General features: G+C 36.6%; 1 protein-coding gene across 4 annotated transcripts in view; it reads right to left on the reverse strand.

The window, feature by feature from the left end:
* DLC1 (DLC1 Rho GTPase activating protein) overlaps positions 1–21,548 on the reverse strand; it is a 409,459-nt gene that overhangs the window by 180,060 nt on the left and 207,851 nt on the right. The window contains exon 6 of one of the 4 annotated variants that reach the window (XM_028164469.2): positions 10,386–10,492. The exons of the other annotated variants lie outside the window; for them this stretch is intronic. Coding sequence (XP_028020270.2) covers positions 10,437–10,492 — 56 coding nt within the window. The 3' untranslated portion in view covers positions 10,386–10,436. Of the gene's footprint in view, positions 1–10,385; positions 10,493–21,548 lie in introns of those variants that run through there. 4 annotated transcript variants of the gene reach the window in all.

The following is a 21,548-nucleotide window of genomic DNA, read 5'->3' on the forward strand; positions in this document are numbered from 1 at the left end:
GTCCCTCATTTCTAAAAACTCATTAAATCCAAATTTCATTGTGAGGCTATTTCAAGTACTTAAGGATGAATCTTGGCCACATATCATGGGTAGAGTGTAAAAACCATTCTAGTAGACAGCCAATTTTAAATTATTTTTATTTCTGTTTTCTGTCTGCATTTATTGGCCGTTAGAAATGTTCCACACAGAAAAAGTGCTTTTCAGAATTCACTGTTTATAGAATAACTCAAGTTTTATTTCTACAAATTTGAGATAATCCAAATCTCCTGTAACTGTGAGAGGTGAAGATAGTATGTGATAATTAGTGTTGGTCTCAGCTTGGCAGATGGGAGGAGTGGGAATATGAGAAGTCATTTGGTGTTTTTCAAGATCCCGCTGGGAACTGTAAAAGCAGTCAGAAGAGCAACATTATGCTCTGATTGCTTTTCAGAGCCTTCTTTTTGTGATAAAGGGCTAGTTTCAGCCATTGGTGGAGCTGCCCTCTGACCTGGGGAAGCTTTGCAAACTCTTCTAGATCCCTGGAGAGCAGAGATTCTTGTCAGTATACTAAGCTACAGATTCTGGCTTAAGTACATCTCTAGTATTGTCCATCTAAGAAGATCATCCCACTTTGGTAATGTATTACAGATTTTATCTAATTTTGTCTAATTTATAAATTTCATCTTCTTACTGCAAACAAAACTTTTAATTTTATAGTGTTTCTAGGTGCTGTGTGCTTCGATCTAATGACAGGGACATCTTCTTTTCCAAGCCCGTATAACATAAATCCACTTGGGCCTTATGGCCACTCTCATTTGCTGATGCAACTTATTTACGCCTTCTTTGGAGCAATTAGAACATTTAGGATTACCTGAAGTTCTGGTAGGTTCCTTCAAAACAATGTGAATAATGAAGGGAAATGGAATGTTTATTTAGAGTCACTGCCATGCATGGATCTAGGTCTTTGGTGCAGGAAGGAAATTACTAAAACTCCATTTGGTTAAGTTCTGTGAGTGATCCAGCCCCTGCAACAGGACAGCAGGTTTAGTGAATGACAGTGTCTACCCTGGCCCTACAGGTCGGCCTCAAGGGCTGTAACTCCAAAAAGGGAGTTCTCTTCCATTATGTAGGTATCCAGAAGCCCATGACAAGGAGAATTCATAATATGAAGCTTCTGTAATTCTGGGGAAGGTGTAAATGGTTTCTGTTTGCTCCAATGAACAACATCTAGCATGTAGATTACATGTTGCCAATGACTGTTTCATTTTGAATTTTGTTTATTTAGCATGACCATCATTAGTATACTTGCTCTGATGCAAGTGACAACTTTATTTCTTAATTGCTTCTGCATTTGGGACCCTAAGGGTTACACTGAATTTGTTGAGAATCTCTTTTGTGACAAACTCAAATGTTCTCAAAGGGCTCAAGTCAAGGTTGTGTACACTATTAGGTATCTATTTATGCTTGATAGACCAATAGATCACAATGACAATTTTCTTCAAATTGGTGATCTCTGACCTGGGGGCAGACAAGATCCTCCTTAGAAGGCAGGAAGAAGATCTTAGAATCTGTATCTATGTATATAGTTATTTAAATATTTCTATTTTTGTCAAATGTGCAAAGGACATAAGTATAGTGATTTATGATCTAATTTAAATAAGTGTATATGCTCAGAAAGTTTTACTGACGGGAGTTAGTGATCAAAGAAGTTCAGAGACTGTTTCTCTGCAACTACTGATATATACCAAATCACACTATCTTTCAGAGTAAAATCAACTTGTTTGGGGCATAGTGTTGAATAAATGTAGAAGAGGAAAGGGTGTAATAGAGCAGGAAGTGAATATAAGGAAAGAGAGAAAGACTTCCTTTTATTCTTGACTGATGCAACAATACTTTATTTCCTTTTCAACCATGGAATCTCATTACTATCTATACTTTCTGAAACAAAGTTCACCTGGGCTGAGAAAATTCACCTTGCTTGTGAGAAAGGAAACTGCTATTGACTAAATGTTTGTGTCCCCCCTCACAAATCCATATGTTGAAACCTAATCCCCAATGTGATGGCATTAGGCGGTAGAGCTTTTAGGAGGTGATGGGGTCATGAGGGTGGAGTCCTCATGAATGGGATTAGTGCCCTTATACAAGAGACCCCAGAGAGCTCTCTTATCCTTTCTGCCATGTGAGGGCTCGGCAAGAAGACGGTGTCTATGAACCAGGCAGTCAGCCCTCACCAGACACTGAATCTGTTTGCACCTTGATCTTGGACTTCCCAGCCTCCAGACTGTGAGAAATAAATTTCTGTTGTTTATAAGCCACTCAGTCTATGGCATTCTGTTAAACCAGCCAAAACAGACTAAGATAGAAACAGGTTTCATTTCAGTCCTGCCCCTTGATGGCTTTGTGATCTTGAGACAGCATTTTCACAACTGCTAAAGAGGGGATTGACTAGTTCACTGATCCTGGCCCAGAGCAGGAGATGGAACTGGTGAATATCAGAATCACGCAGGATGGGGCCTCTCCTATTGAAGTGGAACAAAAAGGTTAAATAATTCTACTGGGCTAGATGGTCTCATTCCACTTCTAAAAAATACCTCAACAGAATCTTAACTATTAGTAAATTAATTGCCCATTTTTATCCTTTCCTCAAGCTATTTTCAAGTGGCTTTGAATATATTTCTTTGGAATTGTTCATTTGTTTATTTTGGTTTACTCCTTTCTCAATTATTTCTTTTTTATTTTCTGTAGTTGACTCATTTTCTATACTGGAATTTTTGGCAAATAGACAGGAAATAAAAGATACTAGAGAATAGGAAGAGGAAGTAATGATGCTCCCAGAATTTTTTTAATGTAATAATTTCAGATTTTCTTCTATGTTATGATTTCAGAAGGTTAAAATATTTTTAATTTCTATAGAAAAATCAACAAGGATACCTCACCAATACTAATGCTAAAGAAATAATGCATCTATAATTTATATTTCCTTATAAAAGAACAGGAATAATGGTACCATAAATTTTAGGTACAGTAAAAACCTCAGAAGAAAATGATTTCCTTTTTCTTATTCTTCATTTTCTTTTAATTTTAAATTCTTCCTTTTATCCTTTTAGTTTCCTATCCTTCATTCTTCACAGTGTAAAATTCCAGTATGTTATTAATTAAAGGAGTTGAGCATTATGACATAGAATTACAGTGATTTCTCTGCTTACTCAGAAGTATATTATGACTACTTGAATTGCTTTTAAATTGTATTTATTTCAATTCATACTAGCTATTTTATGTATATTTTTATTGAGATTGGGACCAAAAAAAATATAACCTCTTGCTGATTCTGAATTATAAGACTTCCTTCTGAGAAATAAATAAAATATTCAAATGTTTTATTTTACCTTTATGTAAGTCCACTGCCACAAATCTCGGTAAAGAATGCCAGATAGGATTATCCTCTGGATTATAACAATCAACAATAACCTCAAATAACATGCTACACTAATAATAAAATCAAAAGCAATTTTGGATGATGGCTGAATGATATACTCAAGCATATACATTCAGGCATAATTTCAAAGTCAGATGAAATAGGAATCCAAATATTTGTCTATGTTAATATAACCTATTGATTACACCCTTCCAATAAATGTCATATATTGTGACAAGACCCAAAACACTGCCAATACTAACAGGCTTGAATGTTTTTGCAAAAAACTCTTTTACAGTTTGACTTAGCTTTTGCCCATGAAGGGATCCTGCTCATAAACACAACACATACACACACACACAAATACAAAACACTGTTTTTCAGAAAATGTAAAATAGGTAATGCAGGACTGTAATCTCTGAAGGAAGGTTAAAAAAACAAATAGATGAGCTATACCGCCCCCACCTACTGCCTGGGAGAAGTTTCTGGGCCACAGAGTAGAAACAGGAAAACCAAACATAACCTGGCAGTCTTGAGGTGAAAAAGATCAGAGTTCGTAGAGACTGAGGCAGCTAGAATTTGCAGGTCAAAGGGAGTGGCATAGAGAGTGAGCTCTGCAGATCTGCAGGGGGATCTCCCCAAGGCTTTGACTGAATATTGATTGGCACAGGTGTAAGAAGGAACCCTCCCAAGCCAAGGAAAGAGGTATTGGAAGTCAGTAGGCAGATAACTTCCTGGTCACACAGGGCTAGGATTAGTTTCTGTTCCCACCAGCTGGCATGAAGAGACCTTGTGTAATCTGGGGCACTGGATAAAATCCCCAAAAGAGTCATGCCTCAGTAGTGGGGCTAAATTAGTGGCAGAAAAATGGCTGCTCTGAATCTGCCAGCAGAAGAAATGAAATAATAAAGATAAAAGCAGTAATCATGGAAATGGAAAATGGACAAACAATAGGGAAGATCGTATCTGTTCCTTTGAAAAGATCAATAAGATGGATCAATCTCTAGTTGGATTAACTAGAAATAAAAAGTAAGTTTAACAAGGTCACAAGAGTCAAGGTCAACATACAATAATCAATTGTATTTCCATATACTAGAAATGAACAATTGTAATTAAAATAAATACCATTTATGATATTAAAAATTATGAAATTCTTAGAGATAGATTTAACAAATATGTATACAAAAACTTGTACACTAAATGCTATAAAACATTGCTAAGAGAAACTAAAGACCTAAATAAATAGAGAGATATACCATGTTCATGGATTTGAAGATTCGACATTGTTAGGGTGTCATTTCTCTCTGTAATCATCTACAGATTCAACACAGAATCAAAGTTCCATAAGGTTCTTTTTTTTTAACTTGAGAAGTTGATTCTAAAATTTATTTGGAAATACAAAGGGCCTAAATGAACCAAAAAGATTTTGAAAAAGAAGAGCAATTTTGAAGAATTTACACTACCTGATTTCAAGACTTACTATAAATTGACAGTAATCAAGGAAGGGTGATACTGATTTAAGGACAGACATATAAACCAATGGAACAAAATAAAGATTCCAGAAATAGGTCCATATTACATGTTCAGTTGATTTTTTATAAAAATGCCAAGGAAGCCAATGGGGTAGGATAATCTTTTTCAATAATGTTGCTGGGACAACTGGGTAATCATATGGGAAAAAATAAACCTCCACCTTTACCTCACACCTTAAACATTAACTCTAAATGGACCATGAACCAGAGATCTAAATATAAGAGTAAAACTCTAAGACTTGTAGAAGAAATTTTGTGACTTTAAGTTAGGCAAAGCTTTCTTAGGCCTCAATAAGCATGAATCATTAAAAAAAGAAAAGAGAAGAGAGAGAGAGAGAACAAAATGGAACAAAAACCTCTGTTCTTTTAAAAACACTGCAAAGAAGAGAAAAAGTCAAGCCACTGGCTGGGAGGAAATATTTGCAAAACACATCTAATAAATAATTTGTTTTTGGAATATATAAAGAACCCTTATGATTCAATAACAAAATGGAAAATAACCAGACTTTAACAAAGGGGCAAAAGTTTTGAAATGACACTTTATAAAAGAAGATATATGAATAGCCAATAAGTACATGAAAAGATGACTGACCTCATTAGTCATTAGGGAAATGAAAATTAAAATCATATTGAAATACCACTACACACTAAAATTAAAAAGACTAACCATACCAAGTACAGTATTGGAGACGATATGGGGCAGCTAGAATTTTTCTGCATTGCTGGTGGGAATGTAAAATGGTTTAACTAATTTGGAAACAGTTTGGAAGTATCTTATAAAGTTAAATATGCCCGTACCAACTAACTCCCCTCCTGGGTATAACACAAGAGAAATAGTAACATGTGTTTACACAATACTTGTATGAGAATATATATAGCACCTTTTTCCATTTATAGGTAATTCTACAAAAGGCATGACTATAGTGACAGAGATGGGCTTGCCAGAGTTTAGGAATGGGGGTGAAGGTGGGGTGAGATATGCTATAAAGTACATGAAGGATTTTTTGAGGGTAATGAAAAAAAGGAAATTGGAAAACAGGAAAATAGTTGCAACATAAATAACCAATAGAGTGTTACTATCTATAATAAATAAAGCACTTCTACAAATCAAAAAGAGCAAAAAAGAAACCCTCCAACTGAAAAAAAATCAGTGGATTTTATGAACAAGCATTCTGCAGAACATATGGAGGTGATAGAATTGGGAAATAGAAACTCAGTATTCAAATTCTGATATTGCTGAAAATTCTCTGACAAAAGCAAATCATCAGAACTCTGAATTCTCTGAAAATCAGATACACGCCTTCACAGAGAGGTGGGTAGGGACTTGCTGCTTAGAGAATGATCACTGTCTTGGAGTATGTACAGACAGAAATGACATTCCCAGTCTGTGTTATTAGATCAAATTATATAAGAGAATTATAATAAGGCACTTCAGATGTGATCAATAATAAAATGGATTTGAATAGTATCATGAAAGACTTATTCTATGAATAGTTCTTAGTATCATTTCATGCAGTTATTAGTGCATGTTAGTAACCAAAACAATAAAAACATTTCAACTCAATAATGATAGGTTATTATTGAATTGCACCATTATATTAGGATATAATATATCCTAATTGTGTGGCCATATATTCCTTTTCAGGGTACCTAATGGAACTTTTAAAAATGCTTATTTAAGTGAACAGGCATTTTTCTAACAATGTCAGCAAAAGAACATATAATACAATTTTTACAGTTTCTTCCTGATAAAAAATAAGCCAAAAATCTCTTCTTGAACATTTTAAAGAAGAGAGAAAAAAGGAAAAAAGTGAAACTCTTACTCTTCTGACTGGCTTACAAAAAGCTAAAGAAAGACAAGTCAGAAGAAGAAAGTAAAAAAGAAAAGCCTTGAGAAAAAAAATAGTAGAATTAGGGGAGACGAACATTAGCAATCATATGCATAAATTAAGCTGTACAGGAAATGACAGTGTGCAAACTTCACTGAAAAAGGGCATCTGAAGTGAAGGTTGAGCTGCTCCCCACTGAAGGAAAAAAAGAAGATGGTGAAGGGCAGTGGAGTTTTTAGCAAGTTCTTCTTTTGGACAAATTCCTTTTCTTTTGTTTGTTCCTGCACTGCTTCCCTAAACTTGAATTGGAGACTTGGGAAGTTCTGACGCTAATTTTCCCTCACACTCATTGTTGCCTTGGGCTTCTTGGTCTCTGAGACTATTCAATGTGTGGCCAGTGTCTGGTCAGGGTCTGGACAGATGGTCAGAGATGAGCACAGAAATAGAGAGGAAGCATTTAGAAATATCTATAGTAGTTTGACAGAGTAATTCTATGTCTGTTGAATCTAATGATAACATACTGTGGCTTCTATTTTTCTTCTGTTCTGTGTTTTTCCCCCAATTTTATTTTTCTAGCACTCTTTTTTTCATTATATTTTGAAATGATATATGTCCATGAGAGATTGAAAAACAGTCGGTCACCATAAATAGTTTAGGAAACCCTGCTCTAAATGCATGTACAACACATCTAGAGAAAATGATTGCTTGAGTATTTCAAGGGGGTGGTACTTCAGCTATCTTGTATCTACATAGAGAGAAAAGGTAAAACACTCTTTTGTGAAGTGTTTAATCAGCCGCTGAATTAAACAATTGTCGGTATTTGCACATTTCTTGCTATTTGTTGCTTACAAATAAAGCAACATAGAAAGAATTGTTAATATCTCAAATTGGAAATTGAAAAAAAAATTAAAGGAAATGGAAGTATTTTTTGCCTTTGTAAATTTCAAGCACAATAAGTGGTTCATGTCTACCACCAAGCCTATAGATCATCGGTGATGCAAGAACATCCAAAACTGAAATATTTGAAGAAAAACAAAGGATGGATGATGGTAGGAAACAGATCAGGCGATTTTGTCATTTAGTGTAAAATATGATTGTTTTAAAATAAGCCTCCTTTTAATCTAGCTAGTTTTAAAGAAATGGTTAGCATTTCTTAGGAGGATGATTTGCTCTAAAATCTTTAGAAGCAGCTCTTTTCTTTAGTTCTCTAAATTCATATGTTATCTCTTTTTTATCTTAATGGTGTCACTTGTTATTTATTATCATGAGCAATGGTCGAATTATAATAAAGCAGAATTCAAGTTTTAAAAGTGTATCATCAAAACAAAAACATAATTTAAAATCTTCTGACTTTTTTCTAACCTCTTCACTAAATCCACTGTGATGTATACATAGTAAAAGTCCTTTTCAGTAGTGACTACAGTTGTTATCTAATGGGTTTCTGGTATTGTAGCTCATCATTAAAAACCGCTTCTGTCTCTTTTTCCAAACTGCTTAATAAAGAGTTAAGAATAAGGATGTCTAGATCTTTGCAGCTGGGTTAAATACCACTGATTAATTTTAAAAGATTTACTATTCTTAGTGAAAATTATAATTATTCTCTGAGGCCTGCTGGAGTCTGGACTCATCCCATTTTTCCAATATTCTCTCCTTCCGAACACAAACTCCGTGCTCCTGCTGGCTGGGCTGCACCATTGCATCACGGTGCCTTGTGCATTCCCACTAGCCTAACTTTGCCAATACCATTTTCCTTGCCTAGAAATGTCTCAGATCTTCCTTTCCAGTTTTTCACAGCTTTCTGTTCCCCCAGATCCTTTCTGGATCACTCCAGCCCAGGTGACCTCTCTCAGCTAAATGTCTAGAATCTCTTGACTTTCTCACCACTTAGCCATTGCTACTTATCTTGCCCAGCAGCCTGGAGACATTCTCAAGGGATGTGTCCTCAAGGTCTAGAACAAGGAAATCCTGAGCCAACTAAACAGAAAAGGCAGGAAAAGCAAGATATATCAACATCACTTGTTCCCAGTCCTTCCCCCCTTTAACCCTGGCCCTCAGCTTTTTGGTGGAAGGAAGAGAGAGAAAGAGGGTAAGAATGGGCTGACATTTGCCTGGACTTGGATTAACCTGGAGTAGGGATAATAGGGTCCACTGAGGGGAAGCTAAAGACCGTAGACTTACTAAAGAATTATAACATTTACATCAGTTGTCAGCAATATATGGTAGTGATTTTTCAGTGTCACTTGGGCTGTTTCTAGGATTCCAAAATTGCAAATAAGGTATGTTTGTTTGTGTCATTCTTCCATTTCCCTCTCTGAACATCTTCACTCCTGAAATCTCTTCCTTTTCCTTAAGTCATCCAGGCCTTCTGTCATCTGACTGTTCAGAGTCACCACTGCATAGTTGACTCCTTCACCTCCAAATACCCCCCGTCTCACAGAGGTTGGAATTCCTGTTATGGGGTGCTTGATAATACTTGCTGGGAGATTCCAAGATGAAGGTTAGCTGTGTGAGAGGAGAAGGGTGTAGGGCTGCTGAGAAATTTATATCTACAACAAGAACCTGGTCCAGATAGACATCTCCTTATCGAATGTGAACGAGGGAACAAGCAGGACCTCTAGCTCCTCATTGCGGTCATCGTTCTTTTTATCTCCTTCTATCATGTCTGCATCTGGAATTATTTCCACTGCTTTAAAATGCTGTTGTTTTTGTTTGATTAGGCAATGAGTAGGCTGGCTAGTGGCAAGTATGCGAAACTATATGACACAATAGGGCGTCTCTGATTACTTTGCTTGTTCAATCAGCTTCTCATATGTGTGTATCTTTTCTCTTACCTTTACCATAAGCTCTCTGAGGCTGGTGTCTTAAACAGTTTTATAAGCCCTGTACACTATTTGGTAAAAATAGATATTCAGAAGTATTTCTGATTATATTTATAATAAAATATGACATTTCTCTAGTCTTTCAGTGTCATGATAATTTTTCTTAAGCCTGAGGATTCTGTTATGCAGTACAAACTCTGAAGTACATAATGAAATTTATATGCATGTGGAAGAAGAATAAATGGGAAGCTTTCACTGACATTAAGCAATGATCCTTAAACTTCAGTGTGGATAAGAATTCCCTGGAGAGTAGATTACATTGAAGATTCTTGGGCCTAAGAGATTCTGATTCAGGAAGTGTGGAGGAATCCAGGTGCCTGCGTTTTAAAACAAATATTCTAGAAAAATTTGAGGCACATTTTAACAAATCTTACATTAAGAGAGTATGCTTTTATTTTCAATTAAAAACTCCATTTTTCTTTCAAGCAGAAAATTTATAAATGTTCTTTATGTGTAAGACATTCAAAGATAAATCAGACATGGATTTTATTATATAATATGAAAAAATAAGCTCAATAATCATAACAAAAGGCATAAAAGGATAAAAACCTTATGAGAACTTCAAATACAGTATTGAGAGTTCTGGGAAAATGGGCTCATTTCAGAGTAGTGGAAATCTTGGAAGCTTTCAAAGAGGAGGTATATATGGAAATGTGAGATAGCATAAAAGGACATTTTAGGAAAAGGTAACAGTATTAGCAAAGACACTGAAGTAGAAAGTACAGGATGTGGAGAGTGTGGGCATTCCTGTGATGGAGTCTCAGGGGCGGTTGGAAATGAGGTGGGTAGTTTGGCTGAGTAACTAGGGCTGGAGATTGTGCAGATATATCTTTATTTCGATGAGACTCCTAAGAGAAACTGTAAGGACAGACAAGAAAAGAAAATCCAAACATCAAAGCCATGTAACATTTTTAAGGCTTAGGAGGGGATTCAGTGAGATTCAATCATAAATATTATTTGTTAATTAAATATGGTATTAATGAGTTCTATGATATGAATATGTAACTTTATTTCTTTGTGCTCTATGATATTAACATTTATTATGTGAGGCAAACAAAATAAGACTCCCAAATTGTAAGATTAACACCAGTATTCAATCTATTAAAATAAAAATCAAAGCACTGTCTACCTAAGGTATTTCTAAAATATAATTCCATAGAATTGACCAGACACATATATTTTTTTAACGTCTATATCACTTATGCAGACACTTAAACAAATATAAACCAGGCTAAATTCTAGAGAATCACAAAAACATTATGAGGTATTCCTTTGCTCTCCTTCCTCTTAAAAACAAAACAAAACAAAAACCTGAAACCCCTAAGGGTTAAATAATTTCACTAAAGAAAACAGAAAGGAGATAAGCTGAAGTCATGGGAAATGGTAAAGAAAGAGCAAGAGGCTGGAAACCTACCACAGATGGAGCAAAGATTTTCCAGATGTGGAATTCTTCCTATGGATCTGTGCTGTCAGCCTGGCTCACTTAAGTTCTACCAGGAAAAAAAAAAAATGCAACTAAGGCTTCCTTCTAATTTCTATATGTAATCTAACTAAGCCTCCTTTGCTGAAATTTTATATTTTGTTTCCTCTAGGAAAAAGTCTTGCTATCTGTGATCTGCAGTTATTCTTTAAAAACTAGCTTCCATTCCAGATGGGAGTGCCTTTGGAACGCCTGAAGATATCTGTCGGTGTGTCGGGCTATCTCCATTGCGGAAGACATTTCTAACACCTCTTTGTCACAGTCCTTGTGTCCACATCACAGAAGGCCAGGGCGCTGCCTGCATGTGAGGATGGCAGGGTCACTGCTCTGTTTATGTTCTGCTGTCAGGGCCCATCTGGAAGCATGGCTCCTGATTAGCTGCAGAGCGATGACTTCCATCTCAGAGTCAGGGCCACACATCAGACTTTTTTTTAAAGGCCCCCAAATTTGGTGCTCAAAAATATTACAAAACAATGACAGTTTCATGATATAATAAATAAGCTGGCATCTCGATTCACCAAAGTCACAAAATAAGAAAACCCTTATATTCCCCCTTCCAGTCACCTGGCTGAACTTTGTTTTGCACAGAGGAAAGCTACTGTTTTCCTCATTGCAGCTGGAATGCAGTCATTGGTGGTCTTAGGGAAAAAAAAGTCATAGAAATGCCCCCACAGCCCACAAACGTAGGTGACTTTTTAAAATAAAAAAATGCTAAGTCATAAAATACAAGTAAGTCTAGTAGAATTCAGATTTTTTCTTTTAAAGGCAGCTTATTTTTAAAAATGTATCAACTGTCTCACTCCCTGATCATTTGTCTGTTTGTATTCTTTCCTCTTTTGGTTTTACATTGTTAACTCTTATTATTTAATATCTTACTAATTACATTTAGTGGAATGAGAGAATGTGAAGCTAGTCTACTGAAAATATGAAATTGTTGAGGGAAACAGCACTTGACTCAAACAAATTACAACGCACATTAAAAACCAAATGGCATGGTCAGGATGACGTTAACTGATTTCAAAAGGAGATAATTTATTTGGTCAAGGGGAAAAAGAAAATTAATCCATAAGTCTCGTAAATACAAGATATGATGGTGTTGATGTGGTTGAGGGTGGCTGAAAGAGGGGAGACATGTTCTATGGGCTGAAAGGTAATTACAAAATAGTGATGTAGTTCCGTGGCCTAAAAAGGCAGTATAACTGTGAAAAATTATAATTTTATTGAACATTCACTATATATGTAGTTCTTGTTAGATCTTTTAGAGTAAACTATAAACAGGAGACCAAAATATGCCATGGTTCTTCACTGTGGCTGCTTATAACACAGTCTGAAGGCTTCATATATATATGAAGCAGAAAATAATGTAAGACAGGTAAAATTAAATGATAGCCTATTTTTGATACTAATTATATTCAATAGGAATTTGGAGAAGGATGTCTGATCATCTGAGTGCAAGGAACTCTTTCATGTTAGGTCTAACTAAAAGCCTGAGGCATGAGGATACAGAGATACCCTGCAGATGTGGGGTAGGGACCTCCTGAGAGTTGCCACTGGCACCTAGGGAGTCACCTGGGACAGATGCAGCTAAATTTTCCATCTCTTTCTCTAGTTTGCATTGTCTCTAACTTTTCTTTATTGGCTCAGTTGCCCCATTATCCCGCTCCTCTTTGCAGAATGGTTTCCTCTGTGACTCCACCTAACACTATATGTGAACTTTCAGCCAAAGCACCTGTTGCAGGTTGACTGAGTCTGTCTGGATCATAACATGCAGGAGAGGGAGAGGGAGAGAGAAGGAGGAAGAGGAGGAGGAGGAGGGAAAGAGAGAGAGAAGGAGACTGTCCACCTGTCAGGTCACTCAATTTTTCTCTGACCTTGAGTCACATGTGCCCCTCACCCCACCCGCCTGCCCCCAGTCCAATGGACTCTGGCCATGGGTTAGGACAGGGGGGTCACAGTGCACAGAGGCTGCCCCTTTCCAGGGCGGAAGATAAAATGAGCAGTGAAATCTGTCTGATTCAAAGGAAGAGTTCATCCAAGAGAAGAGCAATTGAGGAGGCCTTGGGCAAAAAGAGGCCCTCAAGCAAATCCTTGAAGGAAGCATGTGATTTGGAGAAAAAAATAATAGAAGAGTATTTGGGGGGCATTAAACTTCAGGAGCGAAGGCATAAGGGCAGAAATATGTAGATCATATAAACTATATGAATTATTACAGTTTTATTAATTTTGGTCATACTTTTATTAGAAAAAATGGTGCTGTTAGGTAGGAAGAGGTAGAAAAAGCATCAGCTTTGGAGCAAGAGAGAGTCATGTACTGTGGAGCTTAGTGTGTACTAAAGATAATGCAGAGGAAGCATCTCAGAGATGGCAAGGTAGGTACACAGCAAATAACAGCCGTTGATAACATATTTAGTAGTAGTATTTTTCTTTTGAAAACTTGGGGAGAATTCCGAAGGAGAGAAATGAAGAAATCATGATCAATGGTTAAGAGAAGAGAGTTACTTTTGCCTAAAGAAGAAAGGATAAAAGTTAACAAAAGTGGACCGTGTAATATATTTTATGATCAATGAGTTTAAAAAGTTTTTACACTAAAAATGTGTTAACTAAGCACCTTTAACTGTGGTATACCCAGACAAAGCAATGTTAATTCAGTACTTAAAAGAAACAAGCTATTACATCATGAAAATACATGGAGGAACCTTAAATGCATATGTGTAAGTGAAAGAAGACAGTATGAAAAGCCTACATGCTGTACCATTAAAGCATCACAGAATGGATTTCCTGCCCTAAAAATCCTCTGTGTTCCATCGATTCATGCCTCACTTTCCCTAACCTCTGGAAACTCCTGATCTTTTTACTATGTCCATAGTTTGCTTTAAAAGAAGGTCATATAATTTGAACTGTACTTCCCATTCAGTTTTTCTGTGAATCGAAAACTGCTCTAAAAAATAAAGTCTATTAATTCAATAATTCCCTCTTTGGTGCACACTAAGTGTTTTTAGATTTTTTTTTTTAGTGATTGCTTTTATTTATTTTTTTATGTATTTTTGGCTGTGTTGGGTCTTTGTTACTGCATGCGGGCTTTCTCTAGTTGCATCGAGCAGGGGCTACTCTTTGTTGTGGTGCATGGGCTTCTCATGGCCGTGGCTTCTCTTGTTGCACAGCATGGGCTCTAGGCACGTGGGCTTCAGTAGTTGTGGCACGCGGGCTCAGTAGTTGTGGCTTGCCAGCTCTAGAGTGCAGGCTCAGTAACTGTGGCACACGGGCTTAGTTGCTCCGCAGCATGTGGGATCTTCCCGGACCAGGGCTCGAATCCGTGTCCCCTGCATTGGCAGGTGGATTCTTAACCACTGCGCCACCAGGGAAGTCCCAGTGCTTTTTAAAAGGATGCTGACAAGACTGTTGGGAGGCAAGGCTGAGACAAATAACACACTCAATGGACAATGACAATCCACATGTGATTAAGAATGAAAACGACCGGTACAGACTATATATGCTATAGATGTATCATTTCAAAAAATATGAAATTATCATGAGCAGGAGTTGTCATAGGAGACTTCAGGGTGAAGGTGGGACCCAAATGAGACCTTGGGGGATGGGGGAGTTAATTTCTGGAAGGGAAACAGTTGGAACAAAGGTCAAGTTATGCAGAAGCAAATTCAGGAGAAAAGTGAGGCTGCTACCATGGTTACAGGGGAAGGTGCACGTTAGGGGAGGATGGGAGATAAGGTTGGAAAGGAAGGGAAAAGTCTGATTAAGGAAAAATTTGTTCATCAGCCTGAGGAGTCTTGGCACTTAAACCACTACGTACAGCATAGTGGTTAAGAGCATGCACTCTAGCTTGTGTTGCTTGCTTTGAATCTTGCCTTGGCCATAGTGTGACTTTGGTTATTTTAGGAAGCCTCTCTGAGTCTCAGCTTCCTCATCTCTATAACGTGGAAAACATTACGTCTCCCTTATATGGTTGCTAGAGGATTATATGAGGTCATATCTATAAAGTGCTCAGAAAAGTGCAGGCACAGAGGAAATGTTTGATATTATTATTCATTCAACCATTCATTTGACAAACACTAAGTCAAAAACCTCCTAAGAGGCTGGCACTACATAGGTGCAGGGAAAATGTCTGCCTTTCAGGAAATCACAGCACAGCAGGGAAAACATTTGGATAAATATATAGAAGATCATAGACTTAAAAAGGTAGATAAAGAAATGATGAAGTGTACCGTGTTGTCCTCCATTTATCTATTTCCTTAAATCCATAGGAAAGAACTGATTTAACATTTATTTTAAGAAGAAGTTTATCACCAGGATTAACAAAGTGTTGTAGGTCAATATACTTCAAAAACAAACAAGCAAGCAAGCAAACAAACAAACTCATAGAAAAAGAGATCAGGTTTGTGTTACCAAGGGCAGGGAGGGGGAATCCAGATGAACGTGGTCAAAAGGTGAAAACTCCCAGTTATAAAATAAATAAATACTAGGGATGTAATGTACGACATGATTAATATAATTAACACTGTTGTACGTTATATATGAAAGTTTTTAAGAAAGTAAATCCTAAGAGGTCTCATCACAAGAAAACTTTTTTTTCCTATTTATTTTGTATCTTTATGAGATAATGGATATTCACTGAACTTATTGTGGTGATTATTTCATGATGTATCTCTGTCAAGTCATTATGCTGTACACCTTAAACTTACACAGTGTTGTATGTCAATTATATCTCAAAACTGGAAGAAAAAAAGAAACAGTTTACAAAATTAGCAGTTGGGAGTCACTGGAATGTGTTTTCTGGGGAAGCTCAATGGTTAGAAAAATTACAAAACAAAAAGCAAAACCCCAATTTGGTGGGTGAGTGTGGGCTTTTGGTGACCATTTTGTTTAAACATCACTTGTAGAATTCTATAAGATCATTTCTACCTGATTACAGTAGTTAGGACAAAATAGCTTCTTGTATTCATAACCCATTCTCCTGAAATGGCCAGATTGGTGCTCTGGACAGCCTGCATACAACAATATGGGCACCAGCCTTTTCTTGGGCACTGGTTAATTTGTTATGGTTGTTAATTACTGTCTTAGATTTTCCACTTAGATAAATCATACCTCAAAATCATATATTAATTCTAAAACAGAAATGTTTATGGATCAGTCTGGAAGAGATACTGAGCTCAAACTTTTGCCTACAGAAACACAAATCGAAGCCCTTCAAACCAATGGAAGGTCAATAAGAGGAGAAAAGTACAGTCACACCAGCAGAATTTTAGGTCATTTCATACTCAGACAGGTCAAAGTAATACCTAGTTACAGGTACTTTTCCAAAGTAAGTGTACCTCTCTAAAGAAATTAGAACTAACATACAATTATCTTGTGGGTACATATTTGTGTATATATTCAAATTATAATAAAAATAACTGAACTGCAAATGGGGCAGTCTATAAAGGTAAATATTTGAAGGCATCAGATTATCTGATATGATGAGATATGATTTTCAAACTAAATGAAAGTTGCATCGCTTTGTAAATAAAACTGATAGAAAGAGGCCTTTCCATAAATTGTCTTTCTTCAAGGGAGATTGAAAAGGACAAATAAATTTTTCTACTAATAAAAGGTCAATGTCACAGTTCTAAGAGGGAAGTTTATGGCAATACAATCCTACCTCAAGAAACAAGAAACATCTCAAATAAACAAACTAACCTTACACCTAAAGCAATTAGAGAAAGAAGAACAAAAAAGTCCCAAACTTAGCAAAAGGAAAGAAATCATAAAGATCAGATCAGAAATAAATGAAAAAGAAATGAAGGAAACAATAGCAAAGATCAATAAAACTAAAAGCTGGTTCTTTGAGAAGATAAACAAAATTGATAAATCACTAGCCAGACTCATCAAGAAAAAAGGGGAGAAGAGTCAAATCAGTAGAATTAGAAATGGAAAAGGAGAAGTAACAACTGACACTGAAGAAACACAACGGATCATGAGAGATTACTACAAGCAACTATATGCCAATAAAATGGATGACCTGGAAGAAATGCACGAATTCGTAGAAAAGCACAACCTTCCGAGACTGAACCAGGAAGAAATAGAAAATATGAACAGACCAATCACAAGCACTGAAATTGAAACTGTGATTAAAAATCTTCCAACAAACAAAAGCCCAGGGCCAGATGGCTTCACAGGTGAACTCTATCAAACATTTAGAGAAGAGCTAACACCTATCCTTCTCAAACTCTTCCAAAATATAGCAGAGGGAGGAACACTCCCCAACTCATTCTACGAGGCCACCATCACCCTGATACCAAAACCAGACCAAGATGCTACAAAAAAAGAAAGCTACAGGCCAATATCACTGATGAACATAGATGCAAAAATCCTCAACAAAATACTAGCAAACAGAATCCAACAGCACATTAAAAGGATCATACACCATGATCAAGTGGGGTTTAACCCAGGAATGAAAGGATTCTTCAATATATGCAAATCAATCAATGTGATAAAACATATTAACAAACTGAAGGAGGAAAAACCATACGATCATCTCAATAGATGCAGAAAAAGCTTTTGACAAAATTCAACACACATTTATGATAAAAACCCTCCAGAAACTAGGCATAGAGGGAACTTACCTCAACATAATAAAGGCCATATATGACAAACTCACAGCCAACATCGTTCTTAACGGTGAAGAACTGAAACCATTTCCTCTAAGATCAGGAACAAGACAAGGTTGCCTACTCTCACCTCTATCATTCAACATAGCTTTGGAAGTTTTAGTCACAGCAATCAGAGAAGAAAAAGAAATAAAAGGAATCCAAATCAGAAAAGAAGAAGTAAAGCTGTCACTGTTTGCAGATGATATGATATTACACACAGAGAATCCTAAAGATGCTACCGGAAACCTACTAGAGCTACTCCATGAATTTGGTAAAGTAGCAGTATACAAAATTAATGCACAGAAATCTCTTGCATTCCTATACACTAATGATTAAAAATCTGAAAGAGAAATTAAGGAAACACTCCCATTTATCATTGCAACAAAAAGAATAAAATATTTAGGAATATACCTACCTAAGGAGACAAACGACCTGTATGCAGAAAATTATAAGACACTGATGAAAGAAATTAAAGATGATACAAACAGATGGAGAGGTATACCATGTTCTTGGATTGGAAGAATCAACATTGTGAAAATGACTATACTACCCAAAGCAATCTACACATTCAATGCAATCCCTATCAAACTACCAATGGCATTTTTTACAGAACTAGAACAAAACATTTCACAATTTGTATGGAAACACAAAAGATCCCAAACAGCCAAAGCAATCTTGAGAAAGAAAAACGGAGCTGGAGGAATCAGGCTCCCTGACATCAGACTATACTACAAAGCTACAGTAATCAAGACAGTATGGTACTGGCACAAAAAGAGAAATATAGATCAATGGAAGAGGATAGAAAGCCCAGAGATAAACTCACACACATATGGTCACCTTATTTTTGATAAAGGAGGGAAGAATATACAATGGAGAAAAGACAGCCTCTTCAATAAGTGGTGCTGGGAAGACTGGACAGCTACATGTAAAAGAATGAAATTAGAACACTCCCTAACACCATACAAAAAAATAAATTCAAAATGGATTAAAGGCCTAAATGTAAGACCAGACACTATAAAACTCTTCGAGGAAAACATAGGGAGAACACTCTATGACATAAATCACAGCAAGATCCTTTTTGACCCACCTCCTAGACAAATGGAAATAAAAACAAAAATAAACAAATGGGACCTAATGAAACTTAAAAGCTTTTGCACAGCAAAGGAAAACATAAACAAGACAAAAAGACAACCCTAAGAATGGGAGAAAATATTTGTAAATGAAGCAACTGACAAAGGATTAATCTCCAAAATTTACAAGCAGCTCAATATCAAAAAAACAAACAACCCAATCCAAAAATGGGCAGAAGACCTAAATAGACATTTCTCCAAAGAAGATATACAGATTGCCAACAAACACATGAAAGGACGCTCAACATCACTAATCATTAGAGAAATGCAAATTAAAAGTACAATGAGGTATCACCTCACACTGGTCAGAATGGCCATCATCAAAAAATCTACAAACAATAAATGCTGGAGAGGGTGTGGAGAAAAGGGAACCCTCTTGCACTGTTGGTGGGAATGTAAATTGATACAGCCACTGTGGAGAACAGTATGGAGATTCCTTAAAAAACTAAAAATAGAACTATCATATGACCCAGCATTCCCACTACTGGGCATATACCCTGAGAAAACCATAACTCAAAAAGAGTCATGTACCACAATGTTCACTGCAGCTCTATTTACAATAGCCAGGACATGGAAGCAACCTAAGTGTCCATTGACTTTATCCATTCATGATGAATGATGAATGGAAGCAACCTAAGTGTCCATTGACTTTATCCATTCATGATGAATGGATAAAGAAGATGTGGCACATATATACAATGGAATATTACTCAGCCATAAAAAGAAACGGAACTGAGTTATTTGTAGGGAGGTGGATGGACCTAGAGTCTGTCATACAGAGTGAAGTAAGTCAGAAAGAGAAAAACAAACACCGTATGCTTTACATATGTATGGAATCTAAAAAAAAAAAAAAGTTTGAAGAACCTAGGGGCACGACAAGAATAAAGATGCAGACATAGAGAATGGACTTGAGGACACGGGGTGGGGGGAAGGGTAAGCTGGGACGAAGTGGGAGAGTGGCATGTACAAATAAACAGTACCAAATGTAAAATAGATAGCTAGTGGGAAGCAGCCGCATAGCATAGGGAGATCAGCTCGGTGCTTTGTGACCACCTAGAGGGGTGGGATAGGGAGGATGGGAGGGAGACGCAAGAGGGAGGAGATATGGGGATATATGTATATGTATAGCTGATTCACTTTGTTATAAAGCAGAAACTAACACACCATTGTAAAGCAACTATACTCCAATAAAGATATTAAAAAAGAAAAAGGTCAATGTCAATTAAAATATGGAAATGCAGAACTGCCTCATTAGCCTGTTCTGGTAGTTCATAGCCACCTCTTCAATGCTGACAAGCCATTCTTTCAAGGGATAAATGGGGGAACAAAATGTGCACAAGATGTTTTCAAGGAAGAAATTTCAAGCTTGTCAAATATTGTGAAAAGTTATGGTCATTGACAGACCAGAGATTAACTAAGTGCCTGCATGAGTTTTTTGGCATGTCACACAAATGGATTAATTTAAAACTATTTCTTGAGCATCTGCTGTGTGCAAGATTATACACTGGGTGAGGGGCTGACAAAGATGAAATGTGGGGTTTATGCCTTTAAGAAAGTCACAGACTGATAGGGAAGAGAATTCATCAATCAAATTTAGGAATCACTAAATGCTGTAGAAAGATACAGCCACCTTTGGATAACCACTCTAAGTGCAGGAGGTAATATATCTATATCTATATCTATCTATCTATCTATATATACACTTATATACACACATATACATATATATATATTTTAATTTTAAACATTTCTTTTTAAAGGAATTTTTTCTTTTTTAAAAAATTTCATTAATTAATTATTTATTTATTTTTGGCTGCGTTGGGTCTTCATTGCTGTGCGCGGGCTTTCTCTAGTTTTGGCGAGCGGGGCTACTCTTCGTTGTGGTGCACGGGCTTCTTATTGCAGTGGCTTCTCTTGTTGCAGAGCATGGGCTCTATGTGCGTGGGCTCAATAGTTGTGGCTCGCGGGCTCTAGAGTGCATGCTCAGTAGTTGTGGCACACGGGCTTAGATGCTCCGTGGCATGTGGGAATCATCCTGGACCAGGGCTCAAACCCGTGTCCCCTGCATTGGCAGGTGGATTCTTAACCCTTGCACCACCAGGGAAGCCCGGTAATATCTGAATTGCAACTTGTTAAAAGAAAAATTATCGTGTACTCACGTTGCTTGCAATATAATTGAGAAGAAAAGGAAATATGTTTGATTGGTTCTGGTGATACAGTAGCTTTGTTTTACCTACTTGGTAATAAAAGAAATATCAATAGAACGTTAAGAAATAGATTTAAAAAATTATCTGTATTGAAAAATATCCTATGAATTCGAGATCTTTGGCATTTAAGAATAGCTTACTTGTATTTTTCATGAATTCCTTGATACCTAAAAGCTAATGTGTTTCCTCTCAACAGCCCGCTCAGCACAGCCAACTTTTCATGGATTAGTTTACATTAAGTTTCAGAAAAACTGAGGTTATGTGTGGGCATACCCTAAATTCCTTTCTCATAAAAAAGCAGGCAAGCAGAGACCATAATACTAAGAAAAATGAAATAAGTGAGTATTCATAAGCCATTAGTAAAGAAATAATGAATTTCATTTTCTGAGAGTGAAAGGGAATAAAGAATTTGGAATGCTGGCCAAAGTCCAGCCTGGCCTGATAAAGACAACT

This window comes from Balaenoptera acutorostrata, chromosome 21, assembly GCF_949987535.1.
Source record: "Balaenoptera acutorostrata chromosome 21, mBalAcu1.1, whole genome shotgun sequence".
Taxonomy (NCBI): Eukaryota; Metazoa; Chordata; class Mammalia; order Artiodactyla; family Balaenopteridae; genus Balaenoptera; species Balaenoptera acutorostrata.